The 21,190-nt window shown below is 37.5% G+C and overlaps 1 protein-coding gene across 2 annotated transcripts in view; it reads right to left on the reverse strand.

Annotated features, from left to right (window-relative positions):
* Positions 1–1,397: 1,397 nt before the first annotated feature.
* Positions 1,398–21,190, reverse strand: part of GAS2 (growth arrest specific 2) — a 141,862-nt gene continuing 122,069 nt past the window's right edge. For both annotated transcript variants that reach the window (XM_008004061.3, XM_008004071.3), the window contains exon 8: positions 1,398–2,596. In XM_008004061.3, coding sequence (XP_008002252.1) covers positions 2,378–2,596 — 219 coding nt within the window. In that variant the 3' untranslated portion in view covers positions 1,398–2,377. The remainder of the gene's footprint in view (positions 2,597–21,190) is intronic.

A 21,190-nucleotide genomic window follows, 5' to 3' on the forward strand; every position in this document is an offset into this window, starting at 1 on the left:
ATTGTCTTTTCAGTGACAAAGTGTCAAGTACATTATGAGGTGGGCATTGTGTCGTGAATCATTTTTGTAATACAGTTCCTCTTTCCTTTGAGCTACATTGGTGATCCAGAGTTTTCTCCTCATTCTCCCTGCTTCTATTCTTTTCACTAGTACAAAACAATCTGTAGACAAGACAGCTAACAGTTCCTCCAAGTAATTTCTTAACAGTGAAAATGAATACCTCTCAGTGTTCCTGAAATAATTCCTTATATGTCTCTGATTCAAGCACTTTTACCACGTATCCTGTAGGTACTATTCTGTCCCCACCCACATCAGGAGACACTGAATATGATAGCAGTGAGTCACTTAATTTCAGAATCAGCCTAGTCTGCTCAATGTGTTGATATTATTTCTCACTGTGGCCTTTTTACTATTTACTTGAACTTCTGGTTTGAGATGTTTCCACTCTGTTTGCTGCCAGATTTCTAGACTACTTAGACTTTTTAATTCTTTATTCATTGGCTATTGGACCCATCTCTCCATTGTCCTTCCTTGGATCTTACATCTAGCTGAGAATAAGGTGACATAAACCTACTTTGTCTATGTCCTGGCCAGTCTTCAATAAGGAGTCAAGGAGTAAGAGGCTGAATATAGTCTAATTTTTTTTCACATCCTTGGTTCGTGCTGATTGACTAGCAGCTAGACTCCAGTGGCAGTTGTGACCATGTTTTCAGTGACACTTCAAAGACCATCTTAGATGTGGCATGGGTGTCATAATCCTTCCCTCTCCACCAAATATGTTCATGTCCTAATCCCTGGAACCTGTGAATATGTTATGTTACACGGCAAAGTGGATTCTTTAGATGTGCTCAAGTTAATGACCTTAAAATACATTATCTAGGTAGAGCCAATCTAATCGTGTGATCCTTAAAAGCAGAAAACCTTTCTAACCTATGAGAGAAAGAGATATGAAGAAAGAATACGGGTCATAGAGATGCTACATTGCTGATTTTGAAGATGGAGGAAGGAAATCATGGAGCTTAGGAATGCAGGTGGCCTCTAGAAGATGGAAAAGGAAAGGAAATGGATGCTCCTCTAGACTCTTCAGAAAGGAAAACAGCCTTGGTGACACTCTGATTTTAGCCTATTGAAACCATGTCGAATGTCTGACTGCAGATACGTGAGATAATAAATATGCTTATTCAGCTATCCTTTTTATACTCAGAGCAGCACTTACGTTACTACCAATAATAAAACCTGAACTCTCTACTAAGGAAGACTAACACCACCATCACTCATCTCCCAAAGTGAAGAAGTGCCAGGGAGCCCTAATTTGATTCTTCTTATAACTCTTGGAGAAAGTTGCCATTTGAAAATTAACTTGATTTCAGAATGAGGCATTGATTTAGAGACAGATAACATTTTTAAAATATATCCTTTTAATTCTTGAATGAGTAAGGACAATATTTTGCTGTTTATTGGTATAAAACAGCCCTGTCCCAGGTATACAAGGGTATACGTGAGTCTGTAACATCATTAGCTACGGTGAATTTACTTTACTAGAAAGCATAGCAAAATAGGATTAACTGAAGATATATTTTTAATAAGAAAATGCTTTGAAATAACATGAAATCAATGAACATTTTGACTGTACAATTTACTCATCAAAGTATCAACGTATGTCAGCTCATGTGTGAATTACACTAGATCATTCTAAACACAGCTATGTGCTCAGCAATGTGAGAAATAACTCATAAGCTATTCTCTAAGGGGGTGTACTGAAAACTTCTAAAAGTACCCCAGATATTTGGTCACAGATAAGAGATATACTTTAAGGCAAACTTCCAAGTGAATGTAAACTTTTCTGAAGTGGCCTTTCCAGTAACATATTACTATTGTGAATACTCTGTACTTATTTGTAGTGCTGTTGGATATTTTTTTTTTTGTAGCACATTATCACACTAATCAAAAATGTAATGTAAAAAAAAAACAGCATAAAAATCAGTTATAAAAATGTCTGGGGTGCTTTTACTCATGGATGTAAAGCAGGCACTTTCTGTTGACTTATCTGCAAATCCTAAATGTTCTCTCCTTATAGTGTTTAATTAGAATTGTGTTTCTAATAGTTTGTGTTCTAAATACTGTGTTTGCATATTAAGAAATAATTTGCCTAAAATTTGGCTAATTTAAATTTGAGTTTAGAATTTCTTTTAATAGGTCATATTCTACAGAAGCATTAAAAATAAATAGTGCTACTCTTTGAACATTTTTCAATATGATGACATTTTTCTGTCTATCTTTCTCCAAAACAGTTTTCAGAACATATGAACTAAACTGACTATACTGGAGAAGCAGATACAGGCCATTATGAGGGTCCCCTTGTCATGACCAATTTGTTTCACTTAATTTCCTTCTTAGCCTTATAATTGGCAGAGACCACCAAGTAGTTATCTGGATTCATGTCCTTTAGAGTTGGAGATTTGCTTTGGATAGGGGACGTTTTGCCATCCACACGGGAGATCTGCAGCATTCGGCAGGGGTCGTGTTTCAACAAATACCCTGCAAAAGTTTCCCAGCCTCCTCCCACACGGACCATGACATGTTTGTTGTGCAGCATCTGAAATGAAAAAATATCAAAAGTGTTACATTATGAAAATTCTTATACTATCTTGAATCAACCCCTGGTTCTAGTGAAATTAGTGTTTTGGTTTGGATTTCATGACCCATTGTTTTTCTACTTGGTGCACAATGTCTGAGGTAGCATATAGTCTATGAAAGAAGTCCTTTTTTTCTATGGAAGTGAATTAAAGGTAAACAACTCCAGAACCCAGCTTTGCTGTGCTATGGGAACCAGCACCTATGTATAATTCTTTGGTTTAATGTGTCTGGAGGCTTCTCTCTGACATCTGATGTTCTATTACAGTTCTTATCACTGTCTCTGGTTCCTGCCTACTGACTCAGCTTAGTGCTCCATTTTTCCCAGTGGGTTATTCCCCTCTGAATCAGGGTTTTAAAGATCATGGAAATGTCTGCTAATGAATTATAATGCTAAGAGTCAGACAAATACTCAATACAAAATAACATGGAAAAATGCACTAAAAAAATTATTGAAGTTTTCCCCAGTCATTGTCTGAGCCCTTGAAGGCAAAGTGTTTTTGAATAGGCAAATATTTATGTTTTTCTTTATTCTTTTTCTTCCTAATTATCGTAGAATATGTCTTTGAAAACAAACAAACAACTTACCCCTAGGCCCAGGAGCCATCTAGAGCTCCAACTTAACAAGGTTATTGATTTAAATGTGAAGAATGCATGATTCTTTGTATCTAGTAAAAATATGTTATGGCAGTTTGACATGGAAAACCAAATAATTTGTCATCAACTTCTTTCAAATATCAGAAAATTTAATATTAAGAGGTAATGTTGCACAATCATCAAAGACCCTGCTGACACCCTCTCCTGCCCAAAATATTATGGATACATATGGGCACTGTAATGTTGGGAAGAGGATGTGATTGTGAGAGAAAGTCTGGGAAGTCACATCATAGAGTCTATAAAATCTGTTTCAATTCTTCTTACTTGGTGTCAGCTTGAGATCTAGACTTTTTTTTTTGACTCCCAGACAGTGGGAGATGACTTGTGTTCTTACCACTTTCATGTAGCTTTTGATAAAGGTTTTGGACCTGCTTTCTATCTACCTGTATCTAAAATTTCTGCATATGTATTTGGGGGTTTCATAGAACTTCATTTATGTGGTTGACATGAAGCAGTTTTCAAAATCAAATATTGTGCCAACTAATAAAAATTTAATGAAAAATAGTAATTAAAACTATTTGATTTAAATGAATTAAATGTATTTCTACTGGTTATTCTCATTTGAGTATAAGAATTTTAGAATAGAAAGTGAAACCAGCACTACTGTCCCATAGAAATGATGTTTGTGGTTTCTTTTGAATAAATATAGAAACTGACCCTCCCAGTCTTAAAATTTGAGAAAATTACAATTGTCTTATTTGAGTTCCCTTCTCAGGAAACCAACCAACAGGCATCCCAGTTAGTATCAAGGAGCTGCAACTTACCAGATCACCGCATCTGGACAATGAGACATCAGACCCCTCATCTGTTGTGATTGCCTAATAGACCATCTGTTCCCTGTTGACCAATTCCTCTTCCTTACCCTTCCCTAATTCCTGTTTTCAAGGCTACATATCTTCCGTGCTATATAAACCCTTAATTTTAGTCCATCAGGTAGATGGATTTGAGACTGATCACACGGCACCCGAATAAAGCCTTTTTCCCTGGAAACACTCATTGTTTCAGTGACTGGCGTTCTATGCAGTGAGCAGCAGGACCTAGACAGAACCTCTGACATTTCAGTAGCAAAAGGACCTTAGAACACATCTTCCAGTTGGAAGTCTTCAAACTTATTTTAGCATCAGAACGTACTCATTAAACAAAACCTCAGTGAGAATCCCTGAAACATAAAGCAGATAAAAAGAGGGTTTAGCTTGTAATTACTTTGCCTTTCCTGGCCCTGCCAGTGGCACTGAAATTGGCTCAAGTGTCACACAGAACTAATATTTACTTTAAATAAATATGATCGGGCATGGTGACTCACACCTGTAATCTCAACACTTTGGGAGGCTGAGGCGGGCGGATCACCTGAGGTCAGGAGTTTGAGACCAGCCTGACCAATATGGTGAAACCCCGTCTCTAATGGAAAGAAAAAAATATAAAAATTAACTGGGCATGGTGGCAGGCACCTATATTCTCAGCTACTCAGGAGGCTGAGACAGGAGAATTGCTTGAACCTGGGAGGCAGAGGGTGCAGTCAGCCGAGATCATGCCACTGTACCCCAGCCTGGGTGACAGAGCAAGACTCCATCTCCAACAATAATAATAATAATGAAAATAACAATAATAAATATAGAAATTGACCCTCCCTGGTCTTAAACTTGAAACTTAAATTTGTCTTATCCGAGTTTCTTGCTAAGCAAACTGACCTTTAGGCAAGGAACAGATGACACCAGACAGTTAAATGCCAGACTCCTTGCCCCTCCTTAAAATTCCTGTTTTCCTGCATGTAGCTACATTCCTTCCCCATTATAGAAACCCTGAATTTTAGTTGATTGGTGAAATAAATTTGAGACTGATGTGTTCTTCTTGGCTGCAGCATCCAAATAAAGCCTCCTTCCCTGGCAATACTCATTGTCTTAGTGATTAGCTTTCTATGTAGCAAGCAAGAGGACCTAACCCCTGGTGTTTTGGTCACAGTACCATGTTGTTTTACAGATGCAGACACTAAGAACCAGATCTTAGGATCTAAGCAAATCAAATCAAAGATCTGGTTCTCAGTGTCTGCATCTGTAAAACAAGAACCTAACTGGAGGCAGGTTGGACTGGAGCCAGGTTCTTAGCATCTGACTCCAGTCTAGTCCTTTTCTCATGACAGCTTTTACTAAATAAATAAAATCAACTAGGGCTTTTATAATTTTATCCACATATTCATATTCCTACAAATTTCTGCATGTGTTTTACTACCACCAGCTTCCAAAACTTGAATTCACTGGGACAAAAACTGCAAAGGCCAGTGTCAGAATAACACTTGGATTCTTTCTACCACTGTTTGAGAGAACAACTTTGCCTATTTTGAAGTTCTGACACCTCCTAGCTCTGTAAATTACATTTAAGTCTTGTCTCCAAACATTCTTGGTATCAATGCCCCTGGCAAAATGCCCAAGTCTAATTCAGTGTTTATGAGCAGGCCATTTCAACCAGAAAGAACCGCCAGTGAGAACGGTTTTTAAACAATTCTAGGAAGCAGTGACAGAAACACTTTTCAGCCTGGAGTATACTGACCATTTAGGCACATATTCAGTTTGCTAATTTCTTAATGAATCAATAGTACTTTGCAAAGTGGATACAGCATGGAACAGAGTCCCATATCGAATATGAATAATACAGGAATTAAATTTGTGCTCACTTCTTCTTCCACATCCTTTCTACTGCAGATGTTGGTTTCAGTCCAATATTCTTACCACAGTCAATAGAGGAGGATTAGCAGGAAATACTTTTACAATGTATCTAGGTTTACTTTCCTGCCTTTGTAAGAGTAGTCTAATGGACATAATTGTATTTTTGTGAATAACATCCATCTCCAAAGTCTAGCTTCATCATGTGAAAGTTCCTTTAATAAGAACTACAGTTGGAGGAGGCATACAGCTTTGTTGATTGATTTTGTGTGACTGTGAGGTGGAGGGATATATTTGTTGTTTTCTCATTTTGAACCCCGAATCTAGGTTTTTCATGAGATTATCTCATCCTTTTGAAACTTGCCCAAGGGTCCCATAGAACTGATGTTTATGATTTCTTTTGAATAAACATAGACATTGACCCTCCCAGTCTTAAAATCTGAGAAAGTTAAAACTGTCTTATCTGAGTTCTTTTCTCAGAAAATCAGTCATCAGGCCTCCCAGCTAGTGTGAAGCAATTGAAACTTACCAGATCATCACGTCTGGACTATGGGAGCCAGACCCCTCACCCATCGCCTAAGGGAACACCTGCTTCTTGTAACCAACTTCTCCTCCTTACCCATCCCTAATTCCTGTTTTCCCACACATAGTTACATTTCTTCTCTGCTATATAAACCCCTCATTTTAGTCAGTTGAGATGGATTTGGGACTGATCTCCCATTCTCAGCTGCAGCACCTGAAAAAGCCTTCTTTCCTGGCAACACTCATTGCCCAGTGATTGACTTTCTACGTGGAGAGCAATAGGACAAAGACCAAACTTCTGGTATATTGGTAACAATTTCCCTTTGATTGTGGTTCTGTAGGCAATAACTGGAGAGGTGTTTTTCTCCAAAGGTATGAGATGACCTCCTTCTACTCCCAGGCTTTTAAAGGAAATAATGAACAGACAATTTATACCTACATTTTAAAAATGTAATCCATAAAATTAGAGAATTGTTTTCCTTTTAGAAACAGATGCAACTTCCTATAAAACACTTTACATGAGACACTGCTTTATATGGACACCTTAAGAATGGGACATTACTAATAGCAAAATCAGATATCAGAGGTTTCTTTCTCTTGAAAGATTTCTTTTAGGTATCAGCCTTAGTAGTTTGTTTGGATTTTCCAATTATTACAAAGAGAGTTTATATTTTTCCTGATCTTCTCTATGGACCTAGTCAGTGCTCTGCAGCTTGGGTCCTTAAAAATTTATCAGAACTGTAAAGTGCTTCTCTCTTTCTTTGAAGGAGTTGTTTTTTCCTTTATTCTTTGCTTTCATGTTTCTAAGCTACACTGAAAAAAATGACAACATACATAAATATACTATTGCCTTTCACTGAATGCTTCCTTGATGCTGTATTTGACAAGGGTGTGAGCATCCATGATTCATGTACTTACCCATGATACTTAAAAGAGAAAGGACTTTCTACATCTTCAAAGAAGAATATTGATTTCATATTGAAGAGGAGTAATTGTGGAATCCATTACCTTTCCTCATGCCTCATTTTGGCTATTCTCGGGAGATGGAACGGTTTTAGGTCAATATTATAATGTTTCCACAGCAAACCTTACAAACTCTCTCCATGAAATAGGTGGCCCTGTCTGAGGATATACTCTAGAAAACAGATTTTCAATTCTGAGTTATTCTTGCTGATGTCTCAGTTAGACCTTGCTAATCAGTAACCTAAAATTTGCTAAGAAAGCCAGTGGCTAAGCTGTTCAGAGGTTTCAAGCATGGGATTAAGATATTAGGGTCATACAAAAGATAACAAGTGTTGGCAAGAATGTGGAGGAAAGGGAACCTTTACACACTATTGATGGAAATGCAAGTTAGTACGGCCATTATGGAAAACAGCACAAAGATTCCTCAAATTATTAAAAATAAAGGTACCATATGATCCAGCAATTCCACCCCTAGGTATATATACAAATGAAATGAAATCAGTGTATCAAAAAGATATCTGCACTCTCATGTTTACTGCAGCACTATTCACAATAGCCAAGATATGGCGTCAACCTACACGTCCATTAATGGATGAATGGGTAGAGAAAATGTAGTATATGTACATAATGGAATACTATTCAGCCATAATACGGAAGAAAATCCTGTTGTTTGCAACAACAAGAATGAACCCAGAGGACATTGTGTTACTTGAAATAAGCCAGGCACAGAAAGACAAAAATACCATATGATTTTGTCGGAGGCATGTGAACAAGAGCAACTCCATCTTGAATAGGGGCTTGGCAAAATGAGGCTGAGACCCACTGGGCTGCATTCCCAGATGGTTAAGGCATTCTAAGTCATAGAATGAGATATTTCACAGGATAATTCATAGGATAAGATATAGGATAAGGTCAGCACAAAATATGGCTCATAAAGAAGCCAACCAAAACCCATCAAAACCAAGCTGGCAACAAGAGCGACCTCTGATCATTCTCACTGCTACACTCCCACCAGTGCCATGACAGTTTACAGATGCCATGGCAACATCAGGAAGTTACCCTATATGGTCCAAAAGGGGGAGGCATGAATAATCCATCCCTTGTTTAGCATTTCATCAAGAAATAACCAGAATATGGGCAACCAGCAGCACTCAAGAATGTTTTGTTTATGGAGTAGCCATTTTTTGTTTGTTTGTTTGTTTACTTTCTTAACATACTTGCTTTCACTTTTACTCTGTGGACTCATCCAAAAACCCACGCTTGGTGTCTGGATCCAGACCCCTTTTCTGTAACAATTTCACTCATATATAGAATCTAAAGATGCTGATCTCATAGAAGTAGAGAAAAGAATGGTGGTTACTAGAAGCAGGAGTGGTTGGTGGGTGAGGGGGATAGGAAGGTGTTAGTCAAAGGATATATAATTACAGTAAGTTAGGAGGAATAAGTTCAAGAGATTTGTTGTACTGCATGGTGACTATAGTTAAGAATGATATATTGTATCCTTCCTTAATTAAAAAAATGCAAAAAGAGTGGATGTTAAGAGTTCTTGCCACAAAAATGATAACTATGTAGGTAATACATTTGTTAATCAGCTCTATTTAGTGATTCCACAATGTATATGTACTTTAAAACTTTATGTTGTACATGATGAATATGTATAATTTTATCTGTCAATTTAAACAAATACATAGATAAATAGAAGAGGATCCATATATAAGTTCGTTTTTATAAAAGATACTACTGTCATAGAGATTTATAGCCCTGATTATAGAGATTAAAATTCCATGCTTTTCTGATATGTGACCGATCTAAAAAAAAAAGTTGAACACTCACCTCCATCTCCATAAACCAAACTCCCACTGTTTAACCTAAAAGCGAATTAGCCTGCTATTATTATTCAAACTCTTTCCTCCCTTTCCCTAGAATGGTTGCACTACAATGAGCTTTTCCAGCACAGATGCTGAGCTGGTTTAGAAAGAAGATTATATACTTCATCCAAGAACTCTTCCATCTCACAGATTAGTGACATTAGGTCAATTGCAATTAATTGATTCTTTTACTTTTAGTTTTGGTCAGCTCCATTTCCCATTTTATCTATTATTCTCAAACACACCACTTGTCCCCCTCCCTCCATCAGCCTACTGATGACTTCACCTTTATCAAACATGCATCCTCTATTGACACCTCCACTGACCAATATACCTGAATCTATATTTATCATTTACTCCACCTTTCTTATCTCAGAAGTTCTCCTGTCCAAGTTCAATTCCTCCCACTATGTTCTAACTCTCGTTAATTTCTACTCTTATTCTTATACCTTCTGCTTACATCTGACCTTCTTGATAGTTACATTCACACTTGGTGTCCTCACTTCTAACTTGCTCATCACGGTATAACCTACAGTACACTTTTCTTCTGCCCCATACCTCTTAACTGACTGCACAGGGAAAGGGAGCCAGATGGCATCTACTGTATCAAATACAATGTGTGGTCCTTAAACTTTATTTCTCATGATAACTCTGTCAAGTAAGGTATCTAATGATGTTGACCACTCCTTCCTTGAAACTCCCCACCTCTTGACTACCTGTGACAAGTATGTCTCCTGAATTGCCTACTACCTATCTTGTTCTTTCTCTGACTCCTTGATAGGTTACATTTCTTCTACATTTTAAGTTTTGCCATTCCAACATATTCTGTCCTTTGTTTACTGCTTTTCTGACTCTAACCACTCTCTATTTGCAACCTCATGGTTTCCACTACCACCTACTTTTGTCTCCAAATTGTACCTCTAGCCCTAGCCCTGATGTTCAAAACGTCACCCCCAACTGGAAAATCTTCCATGGTCATCTCCTTCCCCAGATAAGTGAATCTTTCCTTGCTGTGTAGTTTAGTTTCCACATGATTTCACTGTTACATGCATCCCACAATATTGCAATTGCTGATTTACCTGTATGTCCCTTTTCAGAATATGTGAGCTCTCCGAAGAGAGGGATGATGTAGTCTTCATTTCTAGAATCTCATATATGCAAGCTCAGAACAGGGTCAATATTGTTGTCATATAATACTTCTTTTCATTTGATACTGCCACAAGTTGTACTCACTTTATCTAATCTATAATGTCATTATCAGTATTACTGCTTTTATAGACAGGAATATTGATGCTCTGAGAATTTAAGCAACTTAGGCAGGATTACACAACAAATCAGTAGCAGAACAGGGCAAGAATCCTTTATTCCATTAAACCATACCTGCTAGATTTTGGTTTTCATCCATGCTTGGTTACTTACCTGTGGTAATTCAGCACAGGCAAGACATCACTACTATTAGAAGTAGTAAGTAGTGTAAGCAGATTAACTGTGCTCATTTAAAATGAGTCATAGGCTTATGTCCTAATAAATCTTAAATAAATATTAAATTTAATTTCAGAAGATTATCCTCAAGTAGCCCTAATTATTTCAGAAGTAAATGTGTTAAGTGAGGTAACACGATGGAATACATTCATATCTAGTTATCTGTTGGCATAAGTAAGAAGGGGCTTTGATTTCTGTCCAGTGTGTATCTCACTGGTTTTTTTTTTTTTTTAATTTTAATGCTTCATAGAGTTGAACATTTTGTTCTTCATTCCAAAAGGTAGCGGCTCTTGCCCAGTAGCATCAATGCATATGTCAATTGAGGATGGTCATGCAACACGTAATAATGAGAACACAATCTGAGAAATGTGTGTTAGGCGATTTCACCACTATGTGAACATCACAGAGTGTACTTACACAAAACTAGATGGTACAGCCTACTACACACCTAAACCATATAGGATAGCCTGTTGCTTTCAGGCTACAAACCCGTACAGCAAATTACTGTACTGAATATGTAGGCAATTATAACACATGGTAAGTATTTGTATATCTGAACATATCCAAACACAGAAAAAGCACAGTAAAAATCCGTATTAAAATCTTATAGAACCATTCTTATTGACTGAAACATAGCTATACAGTACATGACTACATTCAATATCGAGTCCTATGTTGTTGTTATTTTTCTTTATTTTTGTTGTTGATAAGAAACACAAGAGTTGCTACAAATAGCCTCCAACATCATATGTTGCAAAGCAGTAGTTTTTGCTTGTTAGTTTTATTATGGCTGTCACCATTTTGAACAACTGTTTTCATTCATTACTGTGCCTCTGATCATAGCAAAGCCCAGGCGATCCATTACTGACTTAAGCAAAATTTCTCAATTCTGAAGGGGGGAAAAAGACAGTGACCAAAATCTTATCTCAGCTTTTATCCCAGTGGCCCTAATGAAGTTCTATAAGCATAATCAGGCTGTTGCAAACACTGTAAATCGTTTCTTTGTTTCTATTAATGACACACATTCCTTGAGGAAAGAATCAACATGCCTCAAAGTTGTCTTTTTGTTGCTTTTTTTAAAAAAAAATATTTTCTCTCAGTAATGAGAAGAAACACTCCCATTCTTAATCAAGAGCATTTTGTTTCATGACTCTTTCTTACTGTGATGCTTAATTATGTGTTTTAATTAGAAAACCTCTTCATATGTGACACTAAGAGGGAAAGTGTTTCCTTGGATGACAGAGTCATACAATAGTAGAGTGCTTACTATGTGCCCAGTAATCTACAAATACCCCCTGTTGAAATTAAGAGGATAAAAAGAAACATTGAGGTCACTGGCAACATTTCACAGATGCACAGTCTGAGAGGTCACAAAGGTGGTTCACCAGAGCCAGGTTAGAAACCACATTTTTATTCCCAAACCAGCATATGACCTTACAATTAAGGAGCTGTGTTATTTCAAAAATTATTTTCCTGGCCGGGCGCGGAGGCTCACGCCAGTAATCCCAGCACATTGGGAGGCGGAGGCGGGCAGATCACGAGGTCAGCAGATCGAGACCATCCTGGCTAACACGGTGAAACCCCGTTTCTAATAAAACTACAAAAATTTAGCCAGGCATCATGGTGGGCACCTGTAGTCCCAGCTACTCGGGAGGCTGAGGCAGGAGAATGGTGTGAACCCAGGAGGTGGAGCTTGTAGTGACCCAAGATGGCACCACTGCACTCCATCCAGCCTGGGCGAGAGAGTGAGACTCTGTCTCAAAAAACAAAAACAAAAACAAACAAACAAAACAATGTTTTCCTAATAATGAATGTAATATTTAAGGGTGGGTGTATCATTTAATATATTGAAACAGCAGTGATTTACATCATGTCAGGTAAGTCACTATGTTTTACTGAATTGAATACACATTTTTGAGACTATCATATGTTTACTTAATGCCTACTTTTTAGTGCTATCTTTTAATTTTATTTTCCTAACATTAAAAAAAAAAAAAAAAAAAAAAAAAAACCTATCCCATGCCCCAACCCCAATCAAGTTTCTTAGCTCATCCAGATACTTAATCCAAAGGGGAAAAATAAGTTGATATGAAAGAAGTTAACTTTCCCATGTTAACTCAGAATATAATAAAAAGTTTTGTAAGTTGTAGAAATGATCAGTCAGCAACTTCCTATGGGTCTTGGGGAGGTCACTGCAGCATCAAGGAGTCTAGTGCTCTGGCTCCTATGATATGTGATAACGGGATTTCAGAAAGGAGTCCTCCCCCCGTCTTAATTATGTAGTTTAGCAAGATAGGTTGGAATCACATTATATGGAGTTAAGAACTTAAAGCAATAAAAAAAAAAAAAAAGAAGAATATCTTTTCCTTTTTCTTGGGAACATTTGTGTTTAGAAACAGAAGCATATCAACTCACTTTTCATTGAAAAAGCAAAGCCTACATTCATGTAGATCACAGAAAATCATATATTTTACTAAGTGAAAAAGTAATGGCCACATAGGAGAGCCAGGAAAAAATGTGCATTTATTGGTAATATACTTGTTTTTTAAGATAACCAAGCTGCATATATCTTAGCTATATTACATAAACAACAAACAAGCAAAACCACTAACAAAAATAAAAACTACCCAACAGAAAATGTCTTTTAGATGATAATTTTAAATTAAAAGGTTCACGTTTATATTTTATAGCTTTATTTAATTCCCCAGCATAGATCTGCTTGAATGTCCGTGTCTGTTTGAAATCGTAATTCGTATGAAATGCATCAGGTCATCGCCCTCTCAGGATGACAGTGACAAATCTGTTTCATTCTGTCTCTAATCGTGCGCTGGTGGCCCTGAAATCTGAGGGCAGCAGGAATATCTGTCAAGTGCTCTGAACACAGATGTCATTAGACCTTGAGGACGTGAACGCTCTTCTGCAGGATGCCCCCTCATCTCTCACTCTTCACTAATCCACCTTCTACTCCAGAGCCACAGTAATATTCCTCAAAGGAAAATCTGAACATGCTACCGCCTTCTTAAAAACCTGTGAGTGGCTCTCCATTGTCTAGTGTTTCTCAGACATTCTTAGCTATAGCTCACCTGAGAAATATGACTCACAGTAAATTAGCAATGTGGCAAAGATCCTGGGAAAGCGGGGGTGGGGGGTGGGGGTGGGGAGGGTAAGGGGAGGATATCAGCATCTCCATGGTGGTCAGAAGCATACATAATGTGGAAAATTTGACAGCAATTCTGATAACCTTCTCTTTTACCACTACCCCCATCCCTCCATAAGAATAAGTAACCTGGCTCACAAAGCACTTTATAGCCCAGCTACTATTTTCTTTTCCCACATTCTTTCTCACTATGCCAGAGTTACCATGTATTACTGTTGAGGATGTGCACTGCACAACTGTACTATACTGTATGTAGTCCTACCTTCTGAGCCCAGGCCCACTCTCCAAATTACTCACTCCATAGATATTCGGAACTCCTTAAAATCCCCAGAAAGTTTCCTGCCTTTATACATGCAGAGAATTGTTCCACATTCACCAGGTGAATTAAAGTGAATCCCTTCCTTTGACCATTGAACAAATATTTGTTGAGTGGCAGGCAAGGTTATTCCTTGCTAAATTTCATACCCTGGGGACCTAGCACAGTGTCAGGCACACAATGCTTACTAGATGAATATTAAATGAATAAATGCGTGCTAAACGACTGGATGAACAACACTAATACTTACTAATGCCCCATTCTGAGCAACACTACCTTTATAAAATACATCTGCATTGCTTATTTATGAAAGGATAGGAGAAAGGGAAAGGTAAAATGGTTTGTGCCCTTATTTAGAAAGAGAAGTCTGAAAAAAAAATCTGTGTGTGAATGATAATTCAGACACCAAGTTTTGCTTCAAGAATCTCTTTGAAAGAAAGATAGTTTTGGGTCAAAAATTGAAGCTATAACAGGAATTGCATAAGAAAGTGGGAGATTGTATTGAGAATCAAGAGAGAAACAGAAGAAGAAGAAATGGGGAAATGGGAAGCAAAAAGAGAAGAAACAAATACCATGACAGAATCCATAGTGAATTAAGTACATTATTCTCTTCATGATCTTCATTCACAAATTCTTATTATACCTGGAATGCATTTTTTAAAAAACATGGTTTACAGGAGTAATAAATTGCTTCATAAAATTTTCACCCCTTCCTTTTCTCTCTTTTAATGCTTAAGTGCCATGGTTCCCTCAGTACAACTCTGGGTCTCATTAAACGATTCCCCACTTAATGGACCACAGAGGCTCATGTTTCTGCATAATCTGTTAACTGCTCTTCACTGAAGTCATCCTTTTAAGAGGCAATGGTATCTGACACCAATTGCCTAGAAGAGACAACCCACCTAAATTTAGATCTGTTCAGTCTCCTGGGATATCATATGCTTCCCAACACCTTCTTGTCAACCCCATTCACTGTGTGTTTTTACAAGCCATCATAACCCGAGAGAAAATATTGTTTTTAGAATGCAGTCATCTGCTCTCCAGAGGAAGAATGTTAAATTAATTTAGAGGACAACAGACTCTGTCATTGTCTACTATTATTCTGAAATGGCATATGCTCAAAATTGGGCAATTGGGAATTCAGCTATTTGCCTGAGGTACCTTAACACATGGAGGAGTGAGACAGCAGGTGTTCCATGGATAGTTTGCCATGTTGAAAGCTTGATTCTAGCATTTTCAAGATAACTGATAAGGTCACCGGTTAGCAGGGCAAACTGAGGCACTACTAATAACAAATAACATTTGAAGACATCCTTGCCAAAGGTGGGGAATTCATTTCAACCTTTCTAGTTATGTGCAATTATAAATAGTTAATCACAACCCAAATAAACAAGCTTCTGGAATTACCATTTTACAGTTTACAAGCATTTTTCTTATTTATTATCTTATTTACTATCTCATTTTAACTTCCCAATAGTCCTTTAGCCTATTATACCCTTTCCTTAGATAAAACTTCAGAGAGATAAATAACAGTAAATAAAGCAGAAGCTACTATTTGTTTTTCCTTTATCAGACTGCTAACTTGCTGTATGACCAGAATAAATTTATTTAATCTGTGTCTCAGTTTCTCATCCACAAAATAATGACTATAGTAATTCCTTCGCCCCATAATTGTTCACACACAGATATTAATATGTGTAAGCATGTAGAAACAGTGCCTGGAACATAATGTAGACTCAATAATAACCTGCTATTGTTATTTTTAAATAATAATGTTGTGCTGCTGCTGCTGCCACTGATAATGATAAGGTTGTTAAAGGTTTTATTTAACTTAATCCTTGGAGCAACTCTAAGTGGTTTGCATTATGTCCATATTTAAAAATGAGAAAACAGTGGCTCGGCAAGGTTGAGTGAATTGCCCAAGGTCACCCAGCTTAGAAGCAACAAAGTTTAGATTTGAAAGTCTCTTATGATTCAGATAATACTCATTACTACTCAACTATACATCCTAAAGTGACTCTGCCAAGGGTTAGAGCCACCTGAGTTTTTATCAAAGGTCTTTCCATGGGCAACACCCCTTTTCTTTAGGGATACATATTGCCATTTTATCAAGTCCTTGCTGACGGTCATATTGCCCAACTGGGAATGAACTCCAAAACCACAATAAAGAAGGTGTTTTACATGCTTGGAACAATTTACATGCTTGAAACACTTTACTTGAATCTGAACCTCATTGTTTTGGCCATACAAAAATGCTGAAAGCTAGGGCCAGCCTGCATGCTTAGCCCTTGAGCCCACATTCAAAAATGAAATCTTATTAAAATCCTGACAGTACTTCCTCCTATTTAATTTTGTTATCACAATTACCCAGTGGCTCAGTAGGCAAGTATTACTGTTACCATTATTTGGATAGAGAAATAGAGCCTCAGAGAGGTTAAGTGGGTAGCTCAAGGACACACAGTGCACTAGTCTTCTGATGCCCAGTTGTGAGGCATTGTCTCCAGTGATAAATCATACATTAGGGTGAATGTCATCCTCAAACCTTTATTTGAAGGGTGAACTACTATAGTGCCCTAGATGTTGAGAACCAATCTCCCAACATGGACAGGGACTTGGGTCAGAAATATTCTGGCTATTAGAACTGAACAGAAAAAAGTTCCTGGCTTGCTATAATTGTCTCCCTCTGGTGGGGGAGGGAATTCAGCTTCATAAAGCAGGCTCATTGTAGAGACAAATGACTTTCACTAGCCTCTTTCTGGAAGCAAACATGGGAAAAGCAGCAAGTAAGTGACATATGATGATGGACTGGTGAGAAGTTCCATTTGCATCTTCTTGGAAATATGTGTAGGAGCACTTAACGCCAACTGCCTGTCAGTCCTCATCTCCTTGTTATGTAAGGTCTCCATTTTCCCAGCCCTGCATCAAATGAAATTAAGAAGGCTTAGTCTCCATCTAATTACCAGTGTATAGCACCATTTCAGACAGAGAAGACAGTCATAATAAATATTTTATAGAACAGTCAGCATAGTGAAAGCAATGAGATAGAAAATTTTGGTGTTAGAGGAAGGATTGGTAGCTGGTCTATACCAGAGTGAAATTAGAATTTACCCACTCCAAAGATGTAATAACCTATTTAGGAAGGGAAGCTGGATTCCATAGGGCGAAGAAAAACCATTCCCTCTACTAAGCAGACAGGGTCACATTTGCCTGATTCAATCGGAATTCCATTATTGCTTCTAAACACTAACACCAAAATCCAACAAATAGGCTAGAATAAGTAAGGACTGGGAGAGCCAAAGTTTAACACTGCATGATGGTGGTACACAACAGTGGTTTCCAAACTGATGTCCTCTTGAGTCTTAAAAGGCAACAAAAGAGTTAGTAACCTAGATACTCTGAAAAACTATTACTTTGCTACTGGTTTTAATGTGCCTTTAGTATATTGATATTACAATGGAAAATTAAGTATTACTAAATATATTCGGTTTTTTCTATTGGTAAAATATTTAAAAATATGAGCCTCCTTCCTTTTAAAACCCTACTCAAATGAAAAGGAAAGAATAATGTTACAAAGTCAAAGGATAAGGGAAGTTGAGAGGATAAAATGATAGAGAACAAAGAGCAATACATTTTTAGAAGCTGGAAAACAAATGAGTTGTAACTAAGAGGACAGAGGTGGAACTCAAAGCCTGAAATGGCAGCTGTCAAAAAGAAGCAAGCAAAGCAATGCCTGGAAACTATAGAAAACGTAGGCTTTAGAATCATCATACCTCCATCAGGTGAGGAGAAAAATGCAGTTTAATAAAGTAGAATGGGTTGAAAATTGGTATAAGGATTGGTTAGCACCCAGAATTACTATGTCCCCACCCCAGATTTCCTATGCCAGAGACTGTGTCATCACAGCAGGAGACTGAAGGTTTATCTCTGCAGAAACTGAATCAGAGAAATGTCTGACTGGCAGATGATTCAGCCAGAGGATGGAGAGAAGGAAAAATATATGATAAAGCAAATACAGCAAAAATTTCATTGCAGTATCCATTTGGTAGTTACATAGTTATTACCGTCTCTATGTGTATGAAAATTTTCACGGTAAAATAGTAGAGGAAAAATACATCTAGAATCCAATCTTCTCACCATCTTCATGGCTGTCTCCTTAGTCCAAAATTCTTTGATCTCACCCAAATTATTGTAACAATTTTCAAATTTGTCTTTGGGCGTTCACTTTTGCCCTTCAGTGTATTCTCAATGGAGCAACTAGAGGGATCTTGTTAAAAGAGAAGTCACCTCATGCCATAACTCTTCAAAACCCTGCATGGCTCCCTATTTCCCTGGGAGTAAACTACAGAGTTCTCCCAATAACCTAAATTTCCTAGGGGATCTGGACTCCTGTTACTTCTCTGACTTCATCTCCTACCACTGCACCCTTCAAATGCTCTGTGACAGCCACACTGGTGTCCCTATTTCCTAAACACTCAGGTCCACTCTAGATATTCTTCACTTGGTGTTCTTTCTGTCTGGAATCTTTCCTCCCAGATAACCTCAGAGTAAGCACCTCACCTCCTTCATGCCCTTGCTAATATCTCATCTTCTCAATGAGGGTTATCCTAACCACCCTGTAAAAATTGCTATCCCTCCTCCTGTTACTCCCAATCTGCCTTACCCTGTTCTGCTTCTCCTTCCCCATTGCAGCATGACATTGATCACTCTCTACCATGCTGTTTATTTACCAGGGTTTTCTGGTATACAGTCTAATCTCTCCCAGTTAGGGTTGTCATATTTAGCACATAAAAATATAGGACACCCAGTCAAATTTAATTCCAGATAAAAAATTAAATTTTCTTAGTATATCCTTTACAATATTTAGAAAATATTCCTACTGAAAAGTATTCGTTGCCTGAAGTTCAAATGGAATATAGCACTCTGTATTTTATATGGCTAGCCTACACACTACACACATAAATATGATGTCCTTAGAGAGTCATGGATCTTCTGTTTTGTTCCCTGATATATCCTTATTTCCTAGAACCCTTTTGGTTTCATAATAGATGTTGAATAAATATATGTTGGATGAATGAATTACTGATTTTCTCAGGATGAGCTCTGGAAATTGAGGGAGTCATCTACAGAAGACTCTGATCCAGTAAATAAGGGATCCAACTGAACAAGGTAGAGAAGTTTCAGGGTGACACTATGAGATCAGGTTGGAGAAATGTAGAGGACCGGAAATGAAATGGAGAAATTCACTGGCATGTTTGCCTGTGACATTATTGTGAGGGTCCTACCCTTCCCTAAGGGGATCTGGTAAGGGCCTTTTCATCATACTTAGGACAACACAATGAAGAATTATTGACTTCAAGAAAAACTGAAATTATTTCAAAAAGGAAGAGCAATCATAGTACACTGTAATATTTACATGATCATTATAAAGTAAATGCTGAATAATGATTTGACCAACGTTATGGCATGGCTAATGATGTTGAGCAAGTAGAAAGAAAGGAAGTGTAATATGTGTGGTGAGTGGGGGAAGGGGAGAGAAAAGATGGCTAGATCATCATCTCCCTACTCCTGCTACACTGAGTTCATGAATATGCCATAGAAAATATCTAAAATTTAAAACTAAGATAAAGCAGAGTAAGTGAATAATTTAGAAGCTTGGAGATAAATACAAGAAGAAACAGCCATAACAGCTGTCTCTGGGGAGAACTAAGGAGAAAAAAAGAGTGGAAAGGGGTAAGAAAGGAGGAGCAGGTCTGCTGTTTTGAGGGCATAAGTCTTATAGCACCATTTTATTAACAATATATATGTATTTCTTCAAAAAAATAAAATTGGGTTTAAAATGCTCAGCTCAGCTACTTAGAAGACAGAAATATTTCCAAAATGTCTACATTAAGAAAATGTTTTTCTTCACTGAAAAAAAATTGTTTTATTAGTATGAAGACCTTATTCTTGTTGTGCAGACTAGCTGGCATGCTGTCATACAATTCACTATATAAAGATGCAATTTTACCTGAAATCATTACAAAAGTAAGGATGAATAATGATCTATTCCCCTCCCCCACCATACTTCAGGAGTAGCAGATAATGGAAGAGTCCTCAGACCTTAGGCACAATCTAGCCACCCAATTTCAAATCCATTTCCTAACATTTTAATTGCACTTTATGGTTACAAAATCCTCTCTTATACCATTTCACTTTATCCTTTAATGTTACTTTTTAAACTATTTTCATATTACACATTATTTGAACTCCTCCCATCACAAAACACAACCATCATAATATCCTCAGACAAGGCCATGACTGAATTAAGACTCAGAGCTTTGCTATCTGTATTGCTTTTCCTTTGTTTTATCTTCCCCTTTCTATAACATACTTCTGACTTCTGAATAATTATAAGCCTTCGTATTTCTTTCTCAGAAAATTTCTCCCCAAGATCATCATTCCCTGTTTTTCCTATTTCTCTTCACACTTTCCATAGCTTCATCATTTTGTTCCCTATAAATCTAATAGGCTCCAAACATTTTATCTGGGGCACAAAGTGTTCTTCTTTCTCTAACTCTGTGTTTCTCAATCATTTTTTGCCCAGACTATACTAGTTGACTTCTTTCAAAGCTTTAATGATCATAAAGTTTTCCTACTATCTGAACAGTTAATGAACATAGAAGAAAATTACAAACCAATTTCATTTACCTATATGTAAAACTGACTTTTTTTTTTTTTTTTTTTTTTTTTTGAGGCGGAGTCTTGCTCTGTCGCCCAGGCTGGAGTGCAGTGGCACTATCTCGGCTCACTGCAAGCTCCGCCTCCTGGGTTCACACCATTCTCCTGCCTCAGCCTCCCGAGTAGCTGGGACTACAGGCGCCTGCCACCACGCCCGGCTAATTTTTTTGTATTTTTTAGTAGAGATGGGGTTTCACCGTGTTAACCAGGATGGTCT

Source organism: Chlorocebus sabaeus, chromosome 1 (genome assembly GCF_047675955.1).
Source record: "Chlorocebus sabaeus isolate Y175 chromosome 1, mChlSab1.0.hap1, whole genome shotgun sequence".
NCBI lineage: Eukaryota > Metazoa > Chordata > Mammalia > Primates > Cercopithecidae > Chlorocebus > Chlorocebus sabaeus.